The 21,947-nt window shown below is 42.2% G+C and overlaps 1 protein-coding gene across 13 annotated transcripts in view; it reads right to left on the reverse strand.

Annotated features, from left to right (window-relative positions):
• Window positions 1–21,947, reverse strand: part of szt2 (SZT2 subunit of KICSTOR complex) — a 290,455-nt gene that overhangs the window by 187,887 nt on the left and 80,621 nt on the right. For 12 of the 13 annotated variants that reach the window (XM_060919695.1, XM_060919703.1, XM_060919697.1 and 9 more), the window contains exons 25-34: window positions 20,564–20,815; window positions 19,812–20,013; window positions 15,312–15,359; window positions 8,120–8,247; window positions 7,375–7,639; window positions 4,771–4,942; window positions 4,581–4,673; window positions 4,383–4,461; window positions 615–914; window positions 269–407 (exon numbers count right to left, since the gene is read on the reverse strand). In XM_060919695.1, the coding sequence (XP_060775678.1) occupies window positions 269–407; window positions 615–914; window positions 4,383–4,461; window positions 4,581–4,673; window positions 4,771–4,942; window positions 7,375–7,639; window positions 8,120–8,247; window positions 15,312–15,359; window positions 19,812–20,013; window positions 20,564–20,815 (1,678 nt within the window). The remainder of the gene's footprint in view (window positions 1–268; window positions 408–614; window positions 915–4,382; window positions 4,462–4,580; window positions 4,674–4,770; window positions 4,943–7,374; window positions 7,640–8,119; window positions 8,248–15,311; window positions 15,360–19,811; window positions 20,014–20,563; window positions 20,816–21,947) is intronic. The other variant, XM_060919698.1, reaches the window with a different exon arrangement.

Here is a 21,947-nt window from a genome sequence, read left to right on the forward strand (position 1 = left end):
TTGACCGTAGGTGTGAATGTGAGTGTGAATGGTTGTCTGTGTCTATGTGTCAGCCCTGTGATGACCTGGCGACTTGTCCAGGGTGTACCCCACCTCTCGCCCGTAGTCAGCTGGGATAGGCTCCAGCTTGCCTGCGACCCTGTAGAACAGGATAAAGCGGCTACAGATAATGAGATGAGATATTTGACATTTGCGAAAAACGTACACTTCCGAAGATTCCCAATACCAAAACGAAAATGACATCAGCAAATACGATTGGATGTCCTACCTTAAGTGATTGATGCCTGTAGCCATGACCTCTATTTCCAGTGGTAACGTCAACACGAAGATGTCCAGAGTGACCGAGAGCTCGTTCAGGTCCATCGACTGAAGAGACTCTGCATTTTCCAGACAACTGATCAGTTCACCTGCAACAACACAACAAAAATGAATAATTTCCCCATAACGTTTAACTAATTATCTTCAAACATAATCCAGTATAAATGTGATACAAAGTAAGGGCCAAACTCTGAAATCCAGAGACACCAAGTACAAGAAAGATTCCCCAATATTCTATAACTGATCTGTTCATTAAGGGTTAATCTGAGTTAGCTATAAGACAGTGGTTTATATACCCAGGCAGGTAGGCAGTGTCCTAATTGGCATAGAGCCATGGCAGCTTTTTGTATTAAGTGAGCAGACGAGGTGGACGAATAAAGGAGGCATCTCAGGCTCAGGTGCTTCCAGCACAGAGTCCCCATCCAGGATGCTGAAAGAGTCTTCGTCCTGATTTACTGTGTTTGACTCGCTCCCAGAGTCGTCTCCTGCTCCTTCCTCCACGTCTCCTTCCTCGGCTTTCTCGTTTCCTTGGTCCTGATACTCCACCTCCAGATCAGTGTCGCTCTCGGACACCATGCAGCAGCCGGACACATTCTCTGAGAATTAGGTTTAACAATATAGTCAGGCAAAAGTTTAGACACACCTATTCATTCAGAGATTTTTCTGTATTTTGACTATTTTCTACACCGTCGAACAATACTGAAGACATCGAAACTATCAAATAACATTGGGAACATGTAGAAAATTATTCTATCCACATTCACTGGATATGAGCAATCGCGTGCTCTGATTGGCTACTCTACTACAAAGTTATCAGCTCATATACCGAGAGTATAGAAAAACAAAACGGTGGAGCGTTTTGCTGAACCAACTTAGGACGAAATAAAAACTCTACTCGAAAACAAAACCAAAAAAATATGGAATAAAAAGTATCTTTATTTTTTTTTCCAAGAATTATTTTCATATTATTTTTCACAAATTGCTACTGTCAGTTCGCCAGTTTGTTTCCATTCTAAGTGGAAATGATTTAGTTGGATGTTGTATTTACGAACAATCAGACTGAATTACTGGGGAAGCCATGACTTAATGGTTAGAGAAGCAGCTTTGGGACCAAAACGTCACTGGGTCAATTCCCTGGACCAGCAGGAATGGCTGAAGTGCCCTTGAGCAAGGCACCTAACCCCCCCACTGCTCCCCAGGCTGCTCTGGGTATGTTGTACACTGCTCTGGATAAGAGCGTCTGCTAAATGCCTGTAATGGAACGTGATTAAATTCCATCAGAATTGTATTGTAGAGCCTGGAACGTAAGGTTAGGATCCTAGAGGAATATATATACAAGTTTTTATTTGTTGAATTTGCAAAAAATAAAAACGCTCTGTTCCTCAAAATCCAGGGAATTTGAAGATAAGAAAACAGTTATTCCACTCAATCTTGTCGTATATGGCTTATAGCCGACTTGGTGCTACGCCGAGAATAACTGTTAATCATGTAATCATGGCACATGTAAAGAAATGCTGTAGACCAAAAATGGGTTTCAACATTTAAAAAAAAACCCACAGTAAGCCATAATAAATGAAACAAAAGTTAATATTTGGTGTGACACGATCCTTTGCTTTCAAAAAAAAAAAGTAATAAATAAATAAAATTATTATTATAGGGGCGGCACGGTGGTGTAGTGGTTAGCGCTGTCGCCTCACAGCGAGAAGGTCTGGGTTCGAGCCCCGTGGCCAGCGAGGGCCTTTCTGTGTGGAGTTTGCATGTTCTCCCCGTGTCCGCGTGGGTTTCCTCCGGGTGCTCCGGTTTCCCCCACAGTCCAAAGACATGCAGGTTAGGTTAACTGGTGACTCTAAATTGACCGTAGGTGTGAATGTGAGTGTGAATGGTTGTCTGTGTCTATGTGTCAGCCCTGTGATGACCTGGCGACTTGTCCAGGGTGTACCCCGCCTTTCGCCCGTAGTCAGCTGGGATAGGCTCCAGCTTGCCTGCGACCCTGTAGAACAGGATAAAGCGGCTACAGATAATGAGATGAGATGAGATTATTATTATAGTCTCAGGTACAGTGAGTGCAGTTTTATAAGGAAATGAGCTGTAGGTTTTACGGCGCATCTTACAGAACCAGCCACAGTTCTTCTGGACACTTTGTCACACTTGCTTTTTAATTTTGCACCAAAACCCAGCAGCCTTCATTATGTTTTCTTTTTAATCTGAAAAGTGCTCTCTTATGTACTATGCTGCTCAGATACAAACTTTTTTTTCTATAACATTTAATTTTGTGCTGGAAAACCCAAATGAACGCTTGGAACTCTAAAAATGTTTTTGTACTGACTTGATAAAGAAGTCATCAAAGAAGTCATCAAATAGAAATCTATAAGAAAGTTCGTATGGAAAAAAAAAAAGGACTTTTGTACAGTAAGTATTGTGTACATGTATATCAGGGCTTTGAACCGGTTCAAGGAACGAAAACGAAAACCGGGAACTTTTTCTATTTCACATGGAACAGAAACGAAACCAGAAACTTTATTATTTTTTATGTTCTGGAACAGAAACGCTTATTAAAAATAATGGTAACCGGTTAATACCGGTTTTTATTTCGTTCCTCAAAGTTTCCGTAGCCTACAAATAAAAAAGTCATTCTTCTCCTGCGCAAGTTTCTATGACCCGCTGGGGTTCACTTCCTGTGTGACGTTCGCTGACTGAATGGAGAGAGCGGGAAGGTGGACTACTATCACGTCTCCACATGATAATCAGTGAGTAAGTGCATTACTGAGTGTCTGAGCAAAGAAGAGCCTGAACGTTGCAAACCTCCCTATTGGCTGTTTGTAAAAATGTATCAGTTGTTGCCCTTCCCACGGGAATCATCGCGGGCTCGAGAGACGAGACCTGACGAGTTAGTTCGTTGGTAGCAGAACAAAATGTCTGGACACAAATCGGGTTTTCAGAAAAGGAAAGAAAATAAACGGAGGGTCGAAAATACAAAAAAGGAGGCAGAAAATGCAAAATGAGTTTTAAGGTAGGACAAATGGTTACTTTTCTGAGGCAGCCCGCCGTGGCTGCCTGCAGGCTTATTTATTATAGCCCATTTAGTTAAAATAGTTGATATAAAATGTTTATAGTTATGTGATGGTTGTCCTGATTTAGACTGGTTTTTTTTTTTTTTTGGGGGGGTGGGGGGGGGGGGTGCGCGCGATGTTGCACCCGGGTCCAGATTAGGGCAGAACCGGCCCTGGCTACATTTCAGGTGTAGTTTGTTTTATGTATGTATGTACTTGCATAGATGTGTACTTGGTCTTCCAATATGGCGCCTAACAAAATCTCGCGGCGCGGTGACGTCATGCGGTAGCCCTCTATAGGGCCTGACTAGCCTTTGGTAACACACTAAACGAATTATCTTTCATTTTTGGCACTTTTTCTGTTTGTGTAGATGGGAAGACATACTGAGAATCCAAATCACCAACATTTGAAATAATAATTGTTTTGAATTATTTCTTGTCTTATTTAATGAAGGTTGTAATAGAATTAGCCTACATTTGGCTTAAGCTGGATGAGACAGAGACATAATTTTATAGCCATTTGTTAAACAGCTGACAGGGAACGTAATTAACCGTTCCGGGAACGAAATTTTTTTGTTCTAACCGGTTCGGGAACGTCTATTTAATGGTGGAACCCAAAACCGGAAACGTTAAAATTCTGTTTCTGTTCGGAACGAACCAACAGGAAAAAAATTCTGGTTCAAAGCCCTGATGTATATTATACATAAAAGAAATATTAACTCCCTTTAACCAGGCGGCCCACCTCCCCCAGCCGCCGCCCTTGAGTGGAAGTCTGTGAAACCACACTCATTTTCAAATACATGCTGACGGAGACTCATTCACAGGAGTTGATGTCCCAGCCCCGCCCCTCATCAGCCCCTCCTCCTTTCAGCCTGGTCTGTGACCTAGTGACCGAGCATCAGGATGCATTTCCTGATCGAGACTTCAAAGCACTATCGGCCAAACACCATCAGTGTAAATGTAAAACTCAGGAGCAGGTGGGAGATACATGCGCAGCGTTAGCAGCTCTCTCACCATCCTCTGTGGCCAGCTCAGCCTCGGAGACATCACAGTCCTCGCTGGGCCTCCGGTCTCTCTCTTCATCCGAATCCTCCTGGAGCGAGGGATAATATTGAAAAGAAACAAACAGCTCATGAACTCCTGTTACAGATTCTAGGAACCTCAAAAACATAAATTAAGACACAATTGGCAATGACATCTTGGTAAGCTCACATCTTTTTTTGAGGACTGGGGGCAGTAGAAGAAATAATGTGGACTGGAGGGAACAGGTTTAAAATGCTGAGCACCGATCGCCATGAATTTGTCCTATAAAAGAAATATAGATAGATATCATGTATAATTACTGTTTACACACTAGATATAGCAGTCTCTTGATTAAGGTCATTCTAATTTCATGTCCAACCTGTATGATTCTGTGCAGGTCGGGGTACACCTCACACTTCTGCTGCGATTGGAGGAGAGACAGCGGGAACTCCGGGACTTTGAGGGAACGGGTTTCATCTGGGGCCTCAGGTGAGGTGGGGGTGGACACTTTCACTTTAGACTCCACCTCGCTTCCATCCTCCAGCTCAATGCTGAAAGGAGACAAAAAGCATTACAGGGAAAACACCCCCCCCCCCCCCCCCCCCATCATCCAATCCTGAACTCAGGTTATTATCTGTGTGGAGTTTCACATGGTTTCCTTGCGCGAGTACATGTTCTCCAGTTTCCTCCCAAAATCATGGCTGTAGGTGGATCATCTACTCAAAAATCATCCCTAGGTGTGAATGAGGATGTGAACATATGGGTGCATGGTGTCTTGTGATGGACTGGTGTCCACCCAGGGTGTTTTCCCGCCTCTCAGCCAGCGCTCGAAACTAACGGTGTCCCAATGTCCCGGGGACCATAAAAAATGTCATCGGGACACAAAATTATCATATCTGGGACAATCCCGGGACAATGGAAAAAAATAGATCTAGAAAAAAAGTTCTACATTAATATTATTTACAAAGCCGTAACACATACGTAGACATTCACCTAATTTGTCAATTTTAAAACGTTAACAGCGAAAAATACATAGTAGCTACACTTTCGATGCATCTGCATCCGTAGGCTACAGAGCAGCGCGTTCTGTTCTAGAATCTTCGGCCGGAGTCCGCATTATATGGACTTGGAATGGAATTGCTACCGCACACGCTGCGCCGACTCTTGCCAGAACAAAAATGCTGAAGTGGTTGAAGCGGACCGACCGCGGGGAAGAAACTGAAAGCCCAGACATAACGTCTCCGGGACCTTCAGGATCCAAAGTGTCATCGCCTGGTCTGCAGGCAACGCTAGCAACTGAATGAACTGAATGAACACTGTTAGACACGTTATAAAATACAACAGGAATGATGTGGATGATATTGACGGAAGATACCGTTCAACAGAATAAGTGAGTTTTCTTGGTGTCTTTCTAGTTCAGAAAGTTTAGTCAGTCAGCCGCACAACTAGGCTCGGACCTGCCACTATGCTGATGTTGCTAACATTTGCACCCGGCAGCGAAAGTTCATAAAATGGATAACGGAAAGTTCATAAAAATGGATAACGGTAATGGATAACGGAAAGTTCATGAAAATGGATAACGGTAATGGTGAAAATGATAAGTTGGCCTTATAAGTGCCAACAGATATTCAAGGTATAAGTAGATGAAATGAACATAAAAGGGGTCTTATTTCCAGCTAAAGTGTACTGCAGATGTAGGGAGTTGAAACATTTTCTGAATGAGCTAGTTGGCCCCTTTAAATAAACGGGTATCTATTCATACAGTGAGATCGCCAAAGTTTAATAAACTGAAAATGCAATAACTGTCATTTTGAAGTAGATGATGTATAGGACATGTGTCGCTTGTGTCTTGTGACTTATTGTAAAAATGATATAAAGGGTTCAAAATCGCATAGTTACAAATATAATAGTAACTTCATATGATAATATTAACCACTGGTTATTTCAGAGAGGAAAAAAATGGGGACACTATTGCTTCCATTCGGGACAATGCAACACAGAATTCGGGACCACTGGGGGACACAAAGAAAAAAAAGTTAATTTCGAGCCCTGCTCTCAGCCAGTGTTCCCATGAGAAGCTCCAGATTCACCTTGACCCTGACCAGGATAAAAGTGCCTGCCTGCCTGCAAGCGAGCGAGCTAGCTAGCTAGCTAACTAACTCACTCACTCAGTGAACTGACTGGTTGATTAATTAAAACGCTCATTTAGACATTATTAGCTCATCTGGCCGACAGTTTGTGCTGTCGTGTGTTGTCCATCATCCGTCTGCGTCGTCCACATTTCACGAAAATCACTTCTTCTCTCTCAATTCTTCACCGATTTTTATTCTTTTTGGCATGAAGGTAGGCCTGCCTGGGGTGCATATAGCTTCTACCCAGATTTGCATAATTGCAATTAATAATGAAGATATGGAGTAATTAAGCCTTAACGAGCAGTTTCCACACAAATCGCTTCTTCTCCCTCAATTCTTCACTGGTTTTGATTGTTCCTGGCATGAAGGTAGGGGAACCTAGGGTGCATATAACTTCTACCCAGATTTGCTTAATTACAATTATAAATGAAGTTACAGACTAATTAAGCCTTAATGAACAGTTCAATTTAAAAAAAAAAAAAAAAAAAATCGCTTCTTCTCAGTCAATTCCTTGCCGTTTTGGATTCTTTCTGGCAAATAGGTCGGTATTCCTAGGGTGGATATAGCATTTATTGCGCGAGGTGGCCCACTTTAGATCGTTCCTTCTGTACGAGACCGGGCCGGAGCTCACTACGTCGTCAGTGACGGTCTCGTTGATTACTGCTGTCGTTTGCAAGTATTCCTAACCATGTCTGCTCTTCACATTTCTACGTAAAGTTACAGTTTAAAAACCACTCTGATATAATCCATTTATCTTCGCATATGTTCTGCAGGTAGATCATGAAGGCAAATTTTCCCATCTATCAAGTGCCAAATGTGTGATGCAGAAACTTTATCCATGAAAGTGTTACCTGGATGAGGAAAGTAACATCGCTCTGCCTGTTCTCTCATCCTCCTCCTCTCCGATGGTAAAGGTGGCTCCTCTTTTCAGAGTTTTCCTCGTGCTCTCAGCTCTGTGGCGTTCGTGTTGCTCGCGAAATGTGCGTATGTGACCACACAGCGTCTGCAGGAAGGAAGTGATGTCGATCTCCTGTAGAGATTCCTCACAGTAGTCCATCGCAGTCAGGACGTCCTGAGAGGAGACACTGTACGCCAGCTGCAAGCTGCGGAACACACCTGTGAAATCGTGTGCGCACACACACACACAATAACTCTACCAGCACCTACCGTACATACAGAACCTTAATATCCCAGTAACCAAATTGATTTTCAAGACAAACTTCCTGAAAACTCCTACTTATTCTATTATGGAAAAATCTGCATCCCTGCATAAATAGATACACACATATACATAGACAGGCACAGAGAGCGGGGAAAACAAAAAGACACAAAGACACTGAAAAACATAGTTACACACATGCATATAGACAGACACATACATAAATACAAACACACATTAAACCCATACGCTGTTTCACTGGCTGCTGTAACATGATGCGGACTTCCCTCACTACTCTGTACACTGCTTTAAATGATGTGACCAGAACAAAACGTACAAGCTTGCCATCATTTCTAATACATAACGTAAGCACAGAACAGTGCGTGTATAAATTCACGCATGTTTGTGTGTGTGTGTGTGTGTGTGTGTGTACGTACCCCGGACGTAGCTCTGGTAGTAGTGTTCTTGCAGCAGGCTGCAATAGTTGACCAGCTCTTTCTGTTTGTGGGGATGAGTGATGATCTCCGACCAAGAGGAGGCGCTGCTGCGCTCCTGAGAGAGAGACCTGAAACAAGCACACCAACACACACATGGTCAGTCATGACACAATATGCACACTGACACACACATGCGTGCATGCTGGAGACACCCTTAACAGCCAATAAACAGTCATGCTGGAAGAAGATGACCAGAAATCCCCACACGGACACTGTGCAGTTAAATCTCTATGTAACGCCGTACACATTCAAGTGTAAATTAAACAATTTTTCGCAGCCTCAGGACGACTGCTAAAATGAACAAACGGCACTCGTGAACGTGAACTGGATACCAATTTATCATTTAGTTATGCCTGTATTTGTTCTGGGGCACTCCAGTGCATCTTTGGCAGGATGTTTAGGCTCACTGTGCAGTCAGAAGGTGAAACTATGCCCTTGGGCTGCATAAACATTCACAAATCAAAGTCCATCCTGTGCCACAAAGCACATCGGACAGCGCGGATCTCTGTTTCAGTAGCCCGCAGTCTCTCGCCTACGACATAGCTACGGTTACAGTGAGGGGCTAGTCCTGTGGTGACCGCGAGTTTGACTCCATACTCATATCTGTATTGCAGTGTGCCCTGCCAGATGGCAGTAGGTACCATTTTTATGATGGTCTTTGGTATGACCCGACCGTGAGAAGAACTCATGATCTCCCAGTCGAGAGGCGGACACGCTAAACACAAGGCCAGCTTGCAGTATAAGCGTTCATACCAGGGGCAAATACTTAGCAGAATGACACTTGACTGCAATCACAGACAGACATGTCTGTCAGCTTTCCATCAGGATCTGCATCCTGATATTCCCTCCCCCATTCTTCTCGAACTTTGCTCAAGCTTTGCTAGATTCGATGGAAACTGTTGCTGAACAAATGTCCAAGCCATGCCACAGATTCGTAATCAGATTGAGGTCTGGGCCATTCTAATGCATTTAGCTACTTGGTTTTAATCCACTCCAGTGCATCTTTGGCAGGATGTTTAGGCTCACTGTGCAGTCAGAAGGTGAAACTATGCCTTTGGCTCAAAACTCTAATAGGTTTTCTTCTAGGATTCTTCTGGGAAATTTGGCTCCATCCAGCTTGCCCTTAACTCTGTTTCCTCGTCTCTGATGATGAAAAGAATCCCCGTAACATGACACTACCACCACCATGTTTCACTACATGGGTGATGATCAGCACTGGGTTTCCACCAAACATAATGGCTTGTACTAAAGTCAAAATGTTCAATCCTGGTCTGATCACACAAGAGAGATCCCCCCCCACACGTTTTGAGTCTCCAAACAGGATTTCACAAGGCTTTTTTTTTCCTCCAACAATAGCCGTCTTGCCGCTCTTCTGGGACGTCCCTGACATTAACCCATCTCCTTTCTCTCCATGACTCCCATATTTCAATTTGGCCAAGTTCTGACTTAAAAGAATCTGTAGAGCCAAGATATGACGATCATATCATTAAAGGAACAGTCCACCGTCCTTCCATAATGAAATATGCTCTTATCTGAATTGAGACGAGCTGCTCCGTACCTCTCCGAGCTTTGCGCGACCTCCCAGTCAGTCAGACGCAGTCAGACGCGCTGTCACTCCTGTTAGCAATGTAGCTAGGCTCAGCATGGCCAATGGTATTTTTTGGGGCTGTAGTTAGATGCGACCAAACTCTTCCGCGTTTTTCCTGTTTACATAGGTTTATATGACCAGTGATATGAAACAAGTTCAGTTACACAAATTGAAACGTAGCGATTTTCTATGCTATGGAAAGTCCGCACTATAATGACAGGCGTACTAACACCTTCTGCGCGCTTCGGCAGCGCATTGATATCTGAGCTCCGTATCACTGCGCTGCCGAAGCGCGCAGAAGGTGTTAGTACGCCTGTCATTATAGTGCGGACTTTCCATAGCATAGAAAATCGCTACGTTTCAATTTGTGTAACTGAACTTGTTTCATATCACTGGTCATATAAACCTATGTAAACAGGAAAAACGTGGAAGAGTTTGGTCGCATCTAACTACAGCCCCAAAAATACCATTGGCCATGCTGAGCCTAGCTACATTGCTAACAGGAGTGACAGCGCGTCTGACTGCGTCTGACTGACTGGGAGGTCGCGCAAAGCTCGGAGAGGTACGGAGCAGCTCGTCTCAATTCAGATAAGAGCATATTTCATTATGGAAGGACGGTGGACTGTTCCTTTAAAGCCCCGTTTCATTAAACCGATTAACGCCTGCTTCCATTTTGATCCTACAAAATTAGCCAATATTATTGTTTATTAGGATGTTTCATAAATCAACCATGCCCCAATTTTTTCTTGCATGTATCAATGATTGAAGCGCATAGCTGCAGACAACCTAATTAAAAATAAATTAATTAATCCGCAGGTAATACAGCAGGCTGCATCCAAAGCACTACAGATCATGAGGAAAAGCAGAGCAACATTTTTTTTTAAAAATAGGCTATAAATTGATTTCAGGTTTCAGAAACAAGAACAACAAAGAATTTTTTTTTCCATTGCAAAAATAACCATTTCAGGGGAAAAAAAAAAAATCATTAGCCATATTGGGCCGAAGTTAATTTCCGAAGGTCATGTCTGGAATCACATTTGCTCATGTCCTTTGTGATAAAACTCAGGAACCTGGAATCTGGGCACTATCCAACAAGTGAGTCTTGAACAGGTTCCATTTCCACTATACACATAACATTGCATCATGTGTGACTACAAAGTGAGGCTTTATATTTTGCTTAATCATGGTGGAGGAAGAAAAAAGAAAAGAAAAAAAAAGGATGTAAAAGGATGTTATAAATCAGTTCCCCCATATAAAATTAATTTCATCCAAATAGCACCGTTATATGTAGAAAAAAAATGTAAGTATTGCAAAAGGTCACCAAAACAGAAGTCAGAAGTTAATCAAAGAACCTTTACACATCACTCATTAGTTTAGTCACGTGATTTACAGTACAGGGAAATGCAGCAGGACACACCAGTATATCCCAATTTGCCTGCGACACACACAGTGGCAAGCAAGCAAGCGGACAGACGGAAGAGACTGACTTCAGCAGGACAGGAGGTCTACAGCAGGTGGTGCTAGAGTTATAACCAGACCTACAGTCGGGTCCTGTATAAAGGGGCGTACACACAGGAAGAGACGAGCAGTGACGTGGTGACCAGAGACCATGGAATGTCAATGAAATTCGGTGACTTGTAGGAATGACAGGCAAAATAACCTTTCGTACGGAGTTAAACTAATCTCAACTTTGAAGCAATGTGTTGAAACGACTACCAGTGGGAGTGAAGGATACCGTTGACTGACAGATGATGCCAACGCCGGATTATAAATAATTATACAAGGTACAGTAACCAAAGCCCGACATGTCCACTAGCAACAAACCGTCAGCTACAAAGTGATGCACGATAGAGGTCTGCGCGGGTCGGATTTTTCAGTCCCGCTCCCGCCCGCAAAGAATTATGATTTTCAGTCCCGCTCCCACCCGCGCCCACAAAAAAAATTATGATTTTCAGTCCTGCTCCCGCCGGCCATATTTTGTCCCGCTCCCGCCCGCAAATCCCGCATGATGCAGACGTTCGCGTTATTTCTCAGGAAAGTTCTTGTCTTGACACAGCGTGATGGTGCCCCGCCCCCTACTTTGAGTGGATTTGAGCATAAATATCTACAGCTCACGTTTGTTATTGTTTACCTCGTTTCTGAATTCAGCATGTAGTATCTCTAATAATAATAATTAGTGCTGTCAAACGATTAAAATATTTAATCGCAAATCGCACATTTTTATCACATGAGAAACCATTGTAATTCTCTGATCAGTATAAAAAAGTGAATGGGCTTGCTTTGTACCAATGTTTTTTTTTTCTTTTATTGCAAAGCAGAGCTAATAAAATAAGTGAATTGATTTACTGCTTGCGTTAGTCTACAACTTTAATCAGAGAGACATGTTACACAGTGACGGTAGGCTTGACTCAATGCTATCCCAGAAATCCTTCCTGTAATATGCAAATTTGGCCACCTCTGATTGGACAGCCAAATTTGCATATTACAGGAAGGATTTCTGGGATAGCATTGAGTCAAGCCTACCGTCACTGTGTAACCTGTCTCTCTGATTAAAGTTGTAGACTAACGCAACAAGTAAATCAATTCACTCATGGTTCTCTTGCTAGCTGGGTGTGAACTGCGAGTCATTAGAGTGATCAAAGAATTTCCCCTTAGGGTGATCAATGGCAAGTTTAAGATGCCATTTCTCACTCAATCTGGCAATCTGACTTTCTCTACAAATTTAGGCATCTTAAAATGTTTTTATTAATGCCAAATAAAATATCCAGCACAAATTATATATGATAGACATGAATTAATAATTTATAAATTTTATTTCAAGCACGTTTTTAGTTAGCGGGACTGCAGCTTATCACCGCTCCCACCCGCACCGCATATGTGCACTCCCGCTCCCGCCCGTACGCGCATATGTGCACTTCCGGTCCCGCCCGCGCCCGCAATGAGCTTTCAAAATTTGTCCCGCGCCGCACTGCTTTGCGGCGGGTCCCGCGGGACTCCCGCGGGCTCTAATGCACGACAAGAGAAGAGAATAGCTCGATATGTGGATGGTCCTTCAGATTACCAAAACACATGTTCAAGCAGGACTGGGCAATTCCCAGGGTTTGTCAAGATATTTCCCCAAATGCAAACAGTACCATGCCTAAGGGAGCTCCTTTCTCAGCGAAATACAGGGGGTAACTAATTAAACAAAAACTACAGGCTCTCTTGAGGTAAATCTAATTCAATTTGAATATGACGACATTTCACTCTGCAGAAATCGATCGTTTAAAGGTATACTGCCTTTCAGATTTTTCAAATTTAGGCTGTAAAAAGAATTTTCCCCCCTAAAAGAACAGTTAATTAATTTAGAGCCCCCTTGGCCCTAAATTCTCCGCCATTTTTTCGTTGCCTCACAACAGGATACTACGTCATACATGACGTGGTGGGCTTTCCCCGTTTGCGCAACACATTGTGGGATACAAATTTGAAACAGGAGAGAACAACGGCGGACGTGAGCGTGTGCATGAAACACGGAAGACCGACTACAGTAACGGAAAGCGAGAAGAAAAGACGCTGGATTGCGAAGGAAAGGAAACGCAGGACCAAACTAATAAATATCGGCGGTCAGCGAGGACCTCGGTGTGACCAGCTGTTCGTTTAGTGACACACTGATGGAACGGTCAGTGCACGGTCAAGGTAAACCTGACAGTTCTAAACTTCTATTTATACTTGAACAATTCCTAATTCCACAGGTCACTTAATACAATTGCACTTTAGAATATTTTTGCTGCTGCATAATTTAATTTAACCTCCTAGGGCTTAGCGGTCACATGCGTGGACAGCACTTTTTAGAAATTCGGAACAAGAATCCACATATGTGGACATACTTTTTCTCTAAAAGTACATCTTATCAAAAGATGATGCTTAGTTTTTATTCTAATCAGGTTCTAATAAGCCCAAATAGCAAAGAGAAATAAAAAATGCATGTAAAAATAACAGCTTGGGCCTTAGGAGGTTAATACACTTTCATATTTAATTCCGTGCTGAGCCAAATTGCAACGAAATTTCATTCTGCGTACACTTGTTATATACGGTATTGAATGACAAAGGTTGGCTAAGTCCAGATGGCAGTAATGCAACACCGGATGCCAGCTGCCGTAAAACCCGAAAGGTGACGACAACGACGACGGCACAGGTAAGAGTGTACACGGACTTCCTCTGTCTGCTTGACTGCGCGAAGCGAGAGATTTCATGCGCATTATTTGCTAGAGAATCCCCTCAAATTAAGACCCCGTCCACACGTAGCCGGGTTTCTGCTAAATCGAAGATATTTTTCTACGTTTTGGCCTGTCATCCACATGAAAACACATCAAAAACGAATATTTAAAAAAACTCCGGGCAAAGTGAAGATTTTTGAAAACTCCGTGTATGCCTTTTCGTGTAGACAGAGATAACCGGAGTTTTGCGTTTTAGAACGTCACAATCTGCGCCAAAAAAATGACAACAAATCTGCCCTGACGTCAAACGTGCGACCTTTGTTTACTGCAGAAGCCAGATTAAGCATGGACAAAGAGTAATGGATCGGAGTAGTGCCTTGAAAGCGTTAATTATTGTGCAGATGCTATTTACATGTTTAATTTTAGAAGCCCAACTACTGCTGATGTGATTAGGGGGTAGGATTTGGGGAAATAATGCCATCTACAGGTTGGGAATGCTTATGAATGTGATTGAAAACGCAGATGTTCGGTTATGTGTGGAAGGGATTTTTTTTCGAAGACGAGGTGGTGTGGATAAAACATTTTTATAAACGGAGGGGGGGAAATGTTCGGTTTTAAAAATACCCGGCTACGTGTGTACATGACATAAATAACTTCCCAGCCACAGAATGGCCTGGGTTTTGTTTTTTTAAGATATTACAAAAATAAACATGCATCACAATGGCTAAATTTCAGAAGGAACTAAACTTGACCGATTTTATGAAATCGAAAGGCCGTATTGCTTTAAAAATGAGAGAAATCCATTTCTTAGCTTGGTGAGAAAATCTCATATGAAAGTGAATCGTTCATATGGATCTCAAGATTCATGCGTGTTCCCACATCTACTTGTATTCTATCACATGTTCCCACACTACTTAGTTTTTCATCCCTTTTTATAACAAAATATATGCACAAATGTTAACACATCCCATCCCCTAAAAGAGCATAACAAACATCTGATACTAACTCCGTACGTTCCCTTTTGCAGTAATGTCACTGCTCCCTTCATTCAATCACATCACACTTGTTTTTTGTATTTAGATTACTGAAGTACACTGTTTGAGAAATAAACTAAATTTGCGTTAAATAATAGAAGGTGAATTCAGACTTAAACACGGCTGTATATGCAAGTTTTGGGTGGTTATTCCTGCCGTCGGTGTGGGATTTAAGACCTCAGACTCTGCAGGCTGCTGTAGCCACTGAGAAAGAGAAATAGAGAGAGGAACAGCCTTTGCATTCTTCAACCCTTCCCATTTTGAGTCATTCTAGCTCTGCAGCAGCGGCAACTGGAAGCAGTAAGCATTGCTACCTGGATTTCAGCTGCTGATTGAGTTCCCAGGACAGTGCATCTTGAGATCTATGCTCATCGAAAGGAAAAAGCAGAGATTAAATGCTATAAACTAATACTATAAAGAAAAGTTACCTAAAGCATTGCTAGCATCCAAGCTTTCTCTTTCCAATGGAGCGACAGGGTTTTACATCAGTAACAGTGTGAACACGGTGCAAACCGCAGGTCTTCACATTACAGTAAACTCAAGACACTAAACATGGCTTGGCTCACTGACTCCATTTGTGATGAAGAGGAAAACCGATTTTTCAAGCAAAAAAACAAATATTGGACGTCAGGATCACTGAAACTTATTCGGAGAGTTTACACTTCTAATATTTTGGACATTTTTTTTTAGGTATTTGCCAATTATACAAACTCCATATTGCATTATAAGCTTTAACACAGTTAGCAATTTTTAACAAAAATCACAAGATTGTATTATGACACGTTTACCAGTACCTGTATACAGACAAATTTAAATATACTAATCCTCTATATTTAAAGAGGAAAAAAAAAAATCTTCCATAGTGAATACTGAAACACAATATTTCTTATTAATTAATTGAAAATGTGCTTATTTTTCTTGTTTATGAATGCATATTTTATTAATTTGCTGGTTCATCTCGTTTTCTCTTCCGGCTATATTTCATAATAAGGTCATATCAGTCAAACCTGATGGGCAGTCAGATATTATCATTGGTTTATGGATGAGTAAGACACGGTCAGTCAATCTCTGTGCACAGTCTCAGGACCAAAGATAATCAGACACAGGCAAACAAACAAACAAACAAACAAACAAATACTTGTATACTTATAACGTGTTACACGTGACTATCATTGATACTGAATCACTTGTGATCCACTCAAACATACATTAAAACATCCATTTAAGTTACCCTCCACAATTATTAGCACCCCTGGTATTAAAACTGTTTGGGGGGGGGGGGGGGGGGGGGGGATATAAATAATTTTTTTTTTTTTTAATTACACACACACATGCACGGTGGTGCTTGAAAGTTTGTGAACCCTTTAGAATTTTCTATATTTCTGCATAAATATGACCTAAAATGTCATCAGATTTTCACACAAGTCCTGAAAGTAGATAAAGAGAACCCAGTTAAAAAAAAAATGAGACAAAAATATTATACTTGGTCATTTATTTATTGAGGAAAATGATCCAATATTACATATCTGTGAGTGGCAAAAGTATGTGAACCTCTAGGATGAGCAGTTAATTTGAAGGCGAAATTAGACTCAGGTGTTTTCAATCAGTGGGATGACAATCAGGTGTGAGTGGACACCCTGTTTTATTTAAAGAACAGGGATCTATCAAAGTCTGATCTTCACAACACATGTTTGTGGAAGTGTATCATGGCACGGACAAAAGGAGATTTCTGAGGACCTCAGAAAAAGCGTTGTTGATGCTCATCAGGCTGGAAAAGGTTACAAAACCATCTCTAAAGAGTTTGGACTCCACCAATCCACAGTCAGACAGATTGTGTACAAATGGAGGAAATTCAAGACCATTGTTACCCTCCCCAGGAGTGGTCGACCAACAAAGATCACTCCAAGAGCAAGGTGTGTAATAGTCGGCGAGGTCACAAAGGACCCCAGGGTAACTTCTAAGCAACTGAAGGCCTCTCTCACATTGGCTAATGTTAATGTTCATGAGTCCACCATCAGGAGAACACTGAACAACAATGGTGTGCATGGCAGGGTTGCAAGGAGAAAGCCACTGTTCTTCAAAAAGAACATTGCTGCTCGTCTGCAGTTTGCTAAAGATCATGTGGACAAGCCAGAAGGCTATTGGAAAAATGTTTGTGGATGGATAAGACCAAAATAAAACTTTTTGGTTTAAATGAGAAGCGTTATGTTTGGAGAAAGGAAAACACTGCATTCCAGCATAAGAACCTGATCCCATCTGTGAAACATGGTGGTGGTAGTATCATGGTTTGGGCCTATTTTGCTGCATCTGGGCCAGGACAGCTTGCCATCATTGATGGAACAATGAATTCTGAATTATACCAGCAAATTCTAAAGGAAAACGTCAGGACATCTGTCCATGAACTGAATCTCAAGAGAAGGTGGGTCATGCAGCAAGACAACGACCCTAAGCACACAAGTCGTTCTACCAAAGAATGGTTAAAGAAGAATAAAGTTAATGTTTTGGAATGGCCAAGTCAAAGTCCTGACCTTAATCCAATCGGAATGTTGTGGAAGGACCTGAAGTGAGCAGTTCATGTGAGGAAACCCACCAACATCCCAGAGTTGAAGCTGTTCTGTATGGAGGAATGGGCTAAAATTCCTCCAAGCCGGTGTGCAGGACTGATCAACAGTTACCGCAAACGTTTAGTTGCAGTTATTGCTGCACAAGGGGGTCACACCAGATACTGAAAGCAAAGGTTCACATACTTTTGCCACTCACAGATATGTAATATTGGATCATTTTCCTCAATAAATAAATGACCAAGTATAATATTTTTGTCTCATTTGTTTAACTGGGTTCTCTTTATCTACTTTTAGGACTTGTGTGAAAATCTGATGTTTTAGGTCATATTTATGCAGAAATATAGAAAATTCTAAAGGGTTCACAAATTTTCAAGCACCACTGTGTATATTTTTTTTACACACACACACACACACACACACACTACATACATACACATCCACCTTTTGGTGAAGTCACTTCATCTCACACTGAAGAAAATGAGAAAAAAAAAAACCATCCAACCTTTAATTGAGCTAAATTTATTCAGAGAAAAAGAAATCCCTCATCAAAAAAATACTTATTTTCAACAAAAACATATGTGCAACTATTATTGGCACCCCTGCATTTACTACTTTGTACAACCTCCACTGAGTCTTCTCCGAAACATTTTATCAGGTTGGAGATACAGAGCAGGGCATCAGGGACCATTTCTCTTGACACAATCTCTCCAGATCATCCAGGGTCCGAGACCCTCTCTTGTGCTCTCTCCTCTTCAGCTCAGCCCACAGGTTTTCAATGGGGTTCAGGTCAGGGGACTGAGATTGCCAGGGCAGAAGCTTGAGTCTGTGGTCAGCTAACCGTTTTTGTGTTGATTTGGACAAACGCTTTGGCTCATCCTCCTGCTGGGAGATCAAATGACGACCCAGTTTTAGTTTCCTGGCAGAGGCAGCCAGATTTTGATTTAAAATGTCCTGGTATTTCATAGAGTCCATGATGCCGTGCACCTGAAGAAGGTTTCCAGGGTGTTTGGAGGAAAAACGGCCTCAAAACATCACAGAACTTCACCATATTTTACAGTTGGGATTGGGTTCTTTTCATTATAGCAGTCCTTCTTTTTTACCCCAAACCCATCTTTAATGTTTCTTGCCAGAAAGCTCCATTTTTGTTTCATCAGACCATAGAACACGGTTCCAGTCAAAGTTCTAGCAGCGTTTCACAAACTTCAGGTGTTTACGTTTGTGGTTAACTGACAAAAGGGATTTTTTTTTTTGCACACCTTCCAGATAATCTGTTGGCATGGAGGTGGCATTTGATAGTGGTTTTGGAGACTTGGAAACCTCAAGATTTTACTTTTTCTTGTAATTCACCAACAATGACCCTTGGGGAGGAGTTGTTTTTGGGGTTTTTTTGTTCTGGTTTTGCGCCTCTCTTACCATCCTCCTCACTGTACATGGGGGCAAAATAAACATGGGTCCTCTTCCAGGCAAGTCTATAACAGTTCCAGTTGATGTCCACTTTTTTTTATTATTACCCTAACAGGAGAAATTAAAATTTTCAAGCGAGTAGCTATTTTTTATAACCATTCCCTGACTTTTGAAGGTCAACACACTTCTCCCTCATTTGGTTTGTGTGTTCTCTTATCTTTCCCATGTTGATGGAGGACTAAGGGAATTTGGCCTCTGTGTCACCTCATATTTGTTCCCCAGTTAATCAGGAAGTCCTGGATTACAGTGTGAAAGTTCCTACACACTCCAATCAACTCAAAAATGTACAATTTAAATGGGAAACATGCTTCATTTTCATCGTGTTCACTGTAATTTCCAGTGGTGCCAATAATAGTGGCATGTGATTTTGTTGAAAATAATTATTTCTTGATGAGGGATGTTTTTTCTCTGAAAGAATTTCTTTCAATTAAAGGTTGGATCCCCCCCCCAGTGTGAGATGAAGCCATTTCACCAAAAGGTGCCATTTTTTTCCTAACCCTTTTAACTCATCTTTACAAGGGGTGCCAATAATCGTGGAGGGCACTGTAGTTAGAACAAGTAGGGCAAGCTGATGTTAATTCGGGAACCACTTTAGCTGGTAAGTTAAATGGCTGCCTCTTCAATAAAACAGCCTGCTCCCAAATGAAACACTGTGCTGGTGATTATCGTCTAAATCGGCACATGCTAAATCAAGTTACTGTCTCGAAAACGTCTGTACCAGCGAGTGGTGAAACATACGAGGGAATGCGTCCAAGTTAAACACAAAGATCGTGTGCATGCACGCACCTAAGGAAGACGTCTTTGGGACGACGGTTGGAGTGCTGTTGGAACAGCTGGTCTTTGAGCAAGTCCATGCAGCAGTTGTAGATATAAACAGGACAGCGAGGACGAGCTGCATCTCCACCACTCTGCTGGGAAAGCTGGGGATGGTAGTCATGCTTCTGCGGCTCTGAAAACTGCACACTGTCCTTCTCCTCTGTGGAAGGGACTGAACACACACCAGTACTAGTTTTGGTGTCGTTGTGACCGCACACTCAGAGACAGACAGAAAGAGAAAGACAGGGAGATAGACGGAAAGAAATTCTACATTTTGGTCGGGGCATTTCGGAATGATCGTGTGTAAACAGACAAAAACTGAAGGCAATCTGGCTAGTCTTAATGTCAATTCACACCAAAGTTTCACAACACGGTTGCAGAACGACTCAGAGGCGAGTTGTTGTGGTGTGAAGTAATTGTTGCAAGTCGTTGGAAGCTGTCTGATGAAGTTGGGAAAGATTTGCAGTGTTAAATTGCACTTGCAGGGTTTTAGTACGTTGTAGATCTCGCAGTTATTGTGACATGTTGCTAAAGGTTGCTCTCTGGCTCTGATACATCAGCCACCTCAGACTCATAACTGCACTATAAACCCCTGGTAGATGAGACGTTTTAGTCGTCTCATCGCGAAGCTTTAGTGTGAACTGGCCTTTAAAGATGGGACTGAACAGATTTGTGTGCAGTCAGACATGCCCCTCTAAAACCTGACACTGTACACTGCCAACCTGAAGGAGTTTGCTCTGAGCGGTGGTTCTCGTTGTCCTCCAGCTCTCCTGGTAGAGCTTCAGCAGCCAACAAAAACTGTCCATCACCTGCTTCCACCACAGACTCCACTAGAGGGCCATTAGCTGAGCTGCTGAGAGACCCATGATGTGACTGGTTGTTTTCCAGGCTCAGTGTTTCCTCCTCATCCTCCTCACCAGCACCATCCACTTGGGATTCAAGTCCCAGGCCAAACGACATCAGGATCTGCACATCTGAAGCAACAAGACAAAATTCACACATACAACCCTGATTCCAAAAAAGTTGGGACAAAGTACAAATTGTAAATAAAAACGGAATGCAATAATTTACAAATCTCAAAAACTGATATTGTATTCACAACAGAACATAGACAACATGCCAAATGTCGAAAGTGAGACATTTTGAAATTTCATGACAGCAACACATCTCAAAAAAGTTGGGACGGGGCAATAAGAGGCTGGAAAAGTTAAAGGTACAAAAAAAGGAACAGCTGGAGGACCAAATTGCAACTCATTAGGTCAATTGGCAATAGGTCATTAACATGACTGGGTATAAAAAGAGCATCTTGGAGTGGCAGCGTCTCTCAGAAGTAAAGATGGGAAGAGGATCACCAATCCCCCTAATTCTGCGCCGACAAATAGTGGAGCAATATCAGAAAGGAGTTCGACAGTGTAAAATTGCAAAGAGTTTGAACATATCATCATCTACAGTGCATAATATCATCAAAAGATTCAGAGAATCTGGAAGAATCTCTGTGCGTAAGGGTCAAGGCCGGAAAACCATACTGGGTGCCCATGATCTTCGGGCCCTTAGACGGCACTGCATCACATACAGGCATGCTTCTGTATTGGAAATCACAAAATGGGCTCAGGAATATTTCCAGAGAACATTATCTGTGAACACAATTCACCGTGCCATCCGCCGTTGCCAGCTAAAACTCTATAGTTCAAAGAAGAAGCCGTATCTAAACATGATCCAGAAGCGCAGACGTCTTCTCTGGGCCAAGGCTCATTTAAAATGGACTGTGGCAAAGTGGAAAACTGTTCTGTGGTCAGACGAATCAAAATTTGAAGTTCTTTATGGAAATCAGGGACGCCGTGTCATTCGGACTAAAGAGGAGAAGGACGACCCAAGTTGTTATCAGCGCTCAGTTCAGAAGCCTGCATCTCTGATGGTATGGGGTTGCATCAGTGCGTGTGGCATGGGCAGCTGACACATCTGGAAAGACACCATCAATGCTGAAAGGTATATTCAGGTTCTAGAGCAACATATGCTCCCATCCAGACGACGTCTCTTTCAGGGAAGACCTTGCATTTTCCAACATGACAATGCCAAACCACATACTGCATCAATTACAGCATCATG

This window comes from Neoarius graeffei, chromosome 4 (genome assembly GCF_027579695.1).
Source record: "Neoarius graeffei isolate fNeoGra1 chromosome 4, fNeoGra1.pri, whole genome shotgun sequence".
NCBI classification, from domain to species: domain Eukaryota; kingdom Metazoa; phylum Chordata; class Actinopteri; order Siluriformes; family Ariidae; genus Neoarius; species Neoarius graeffei.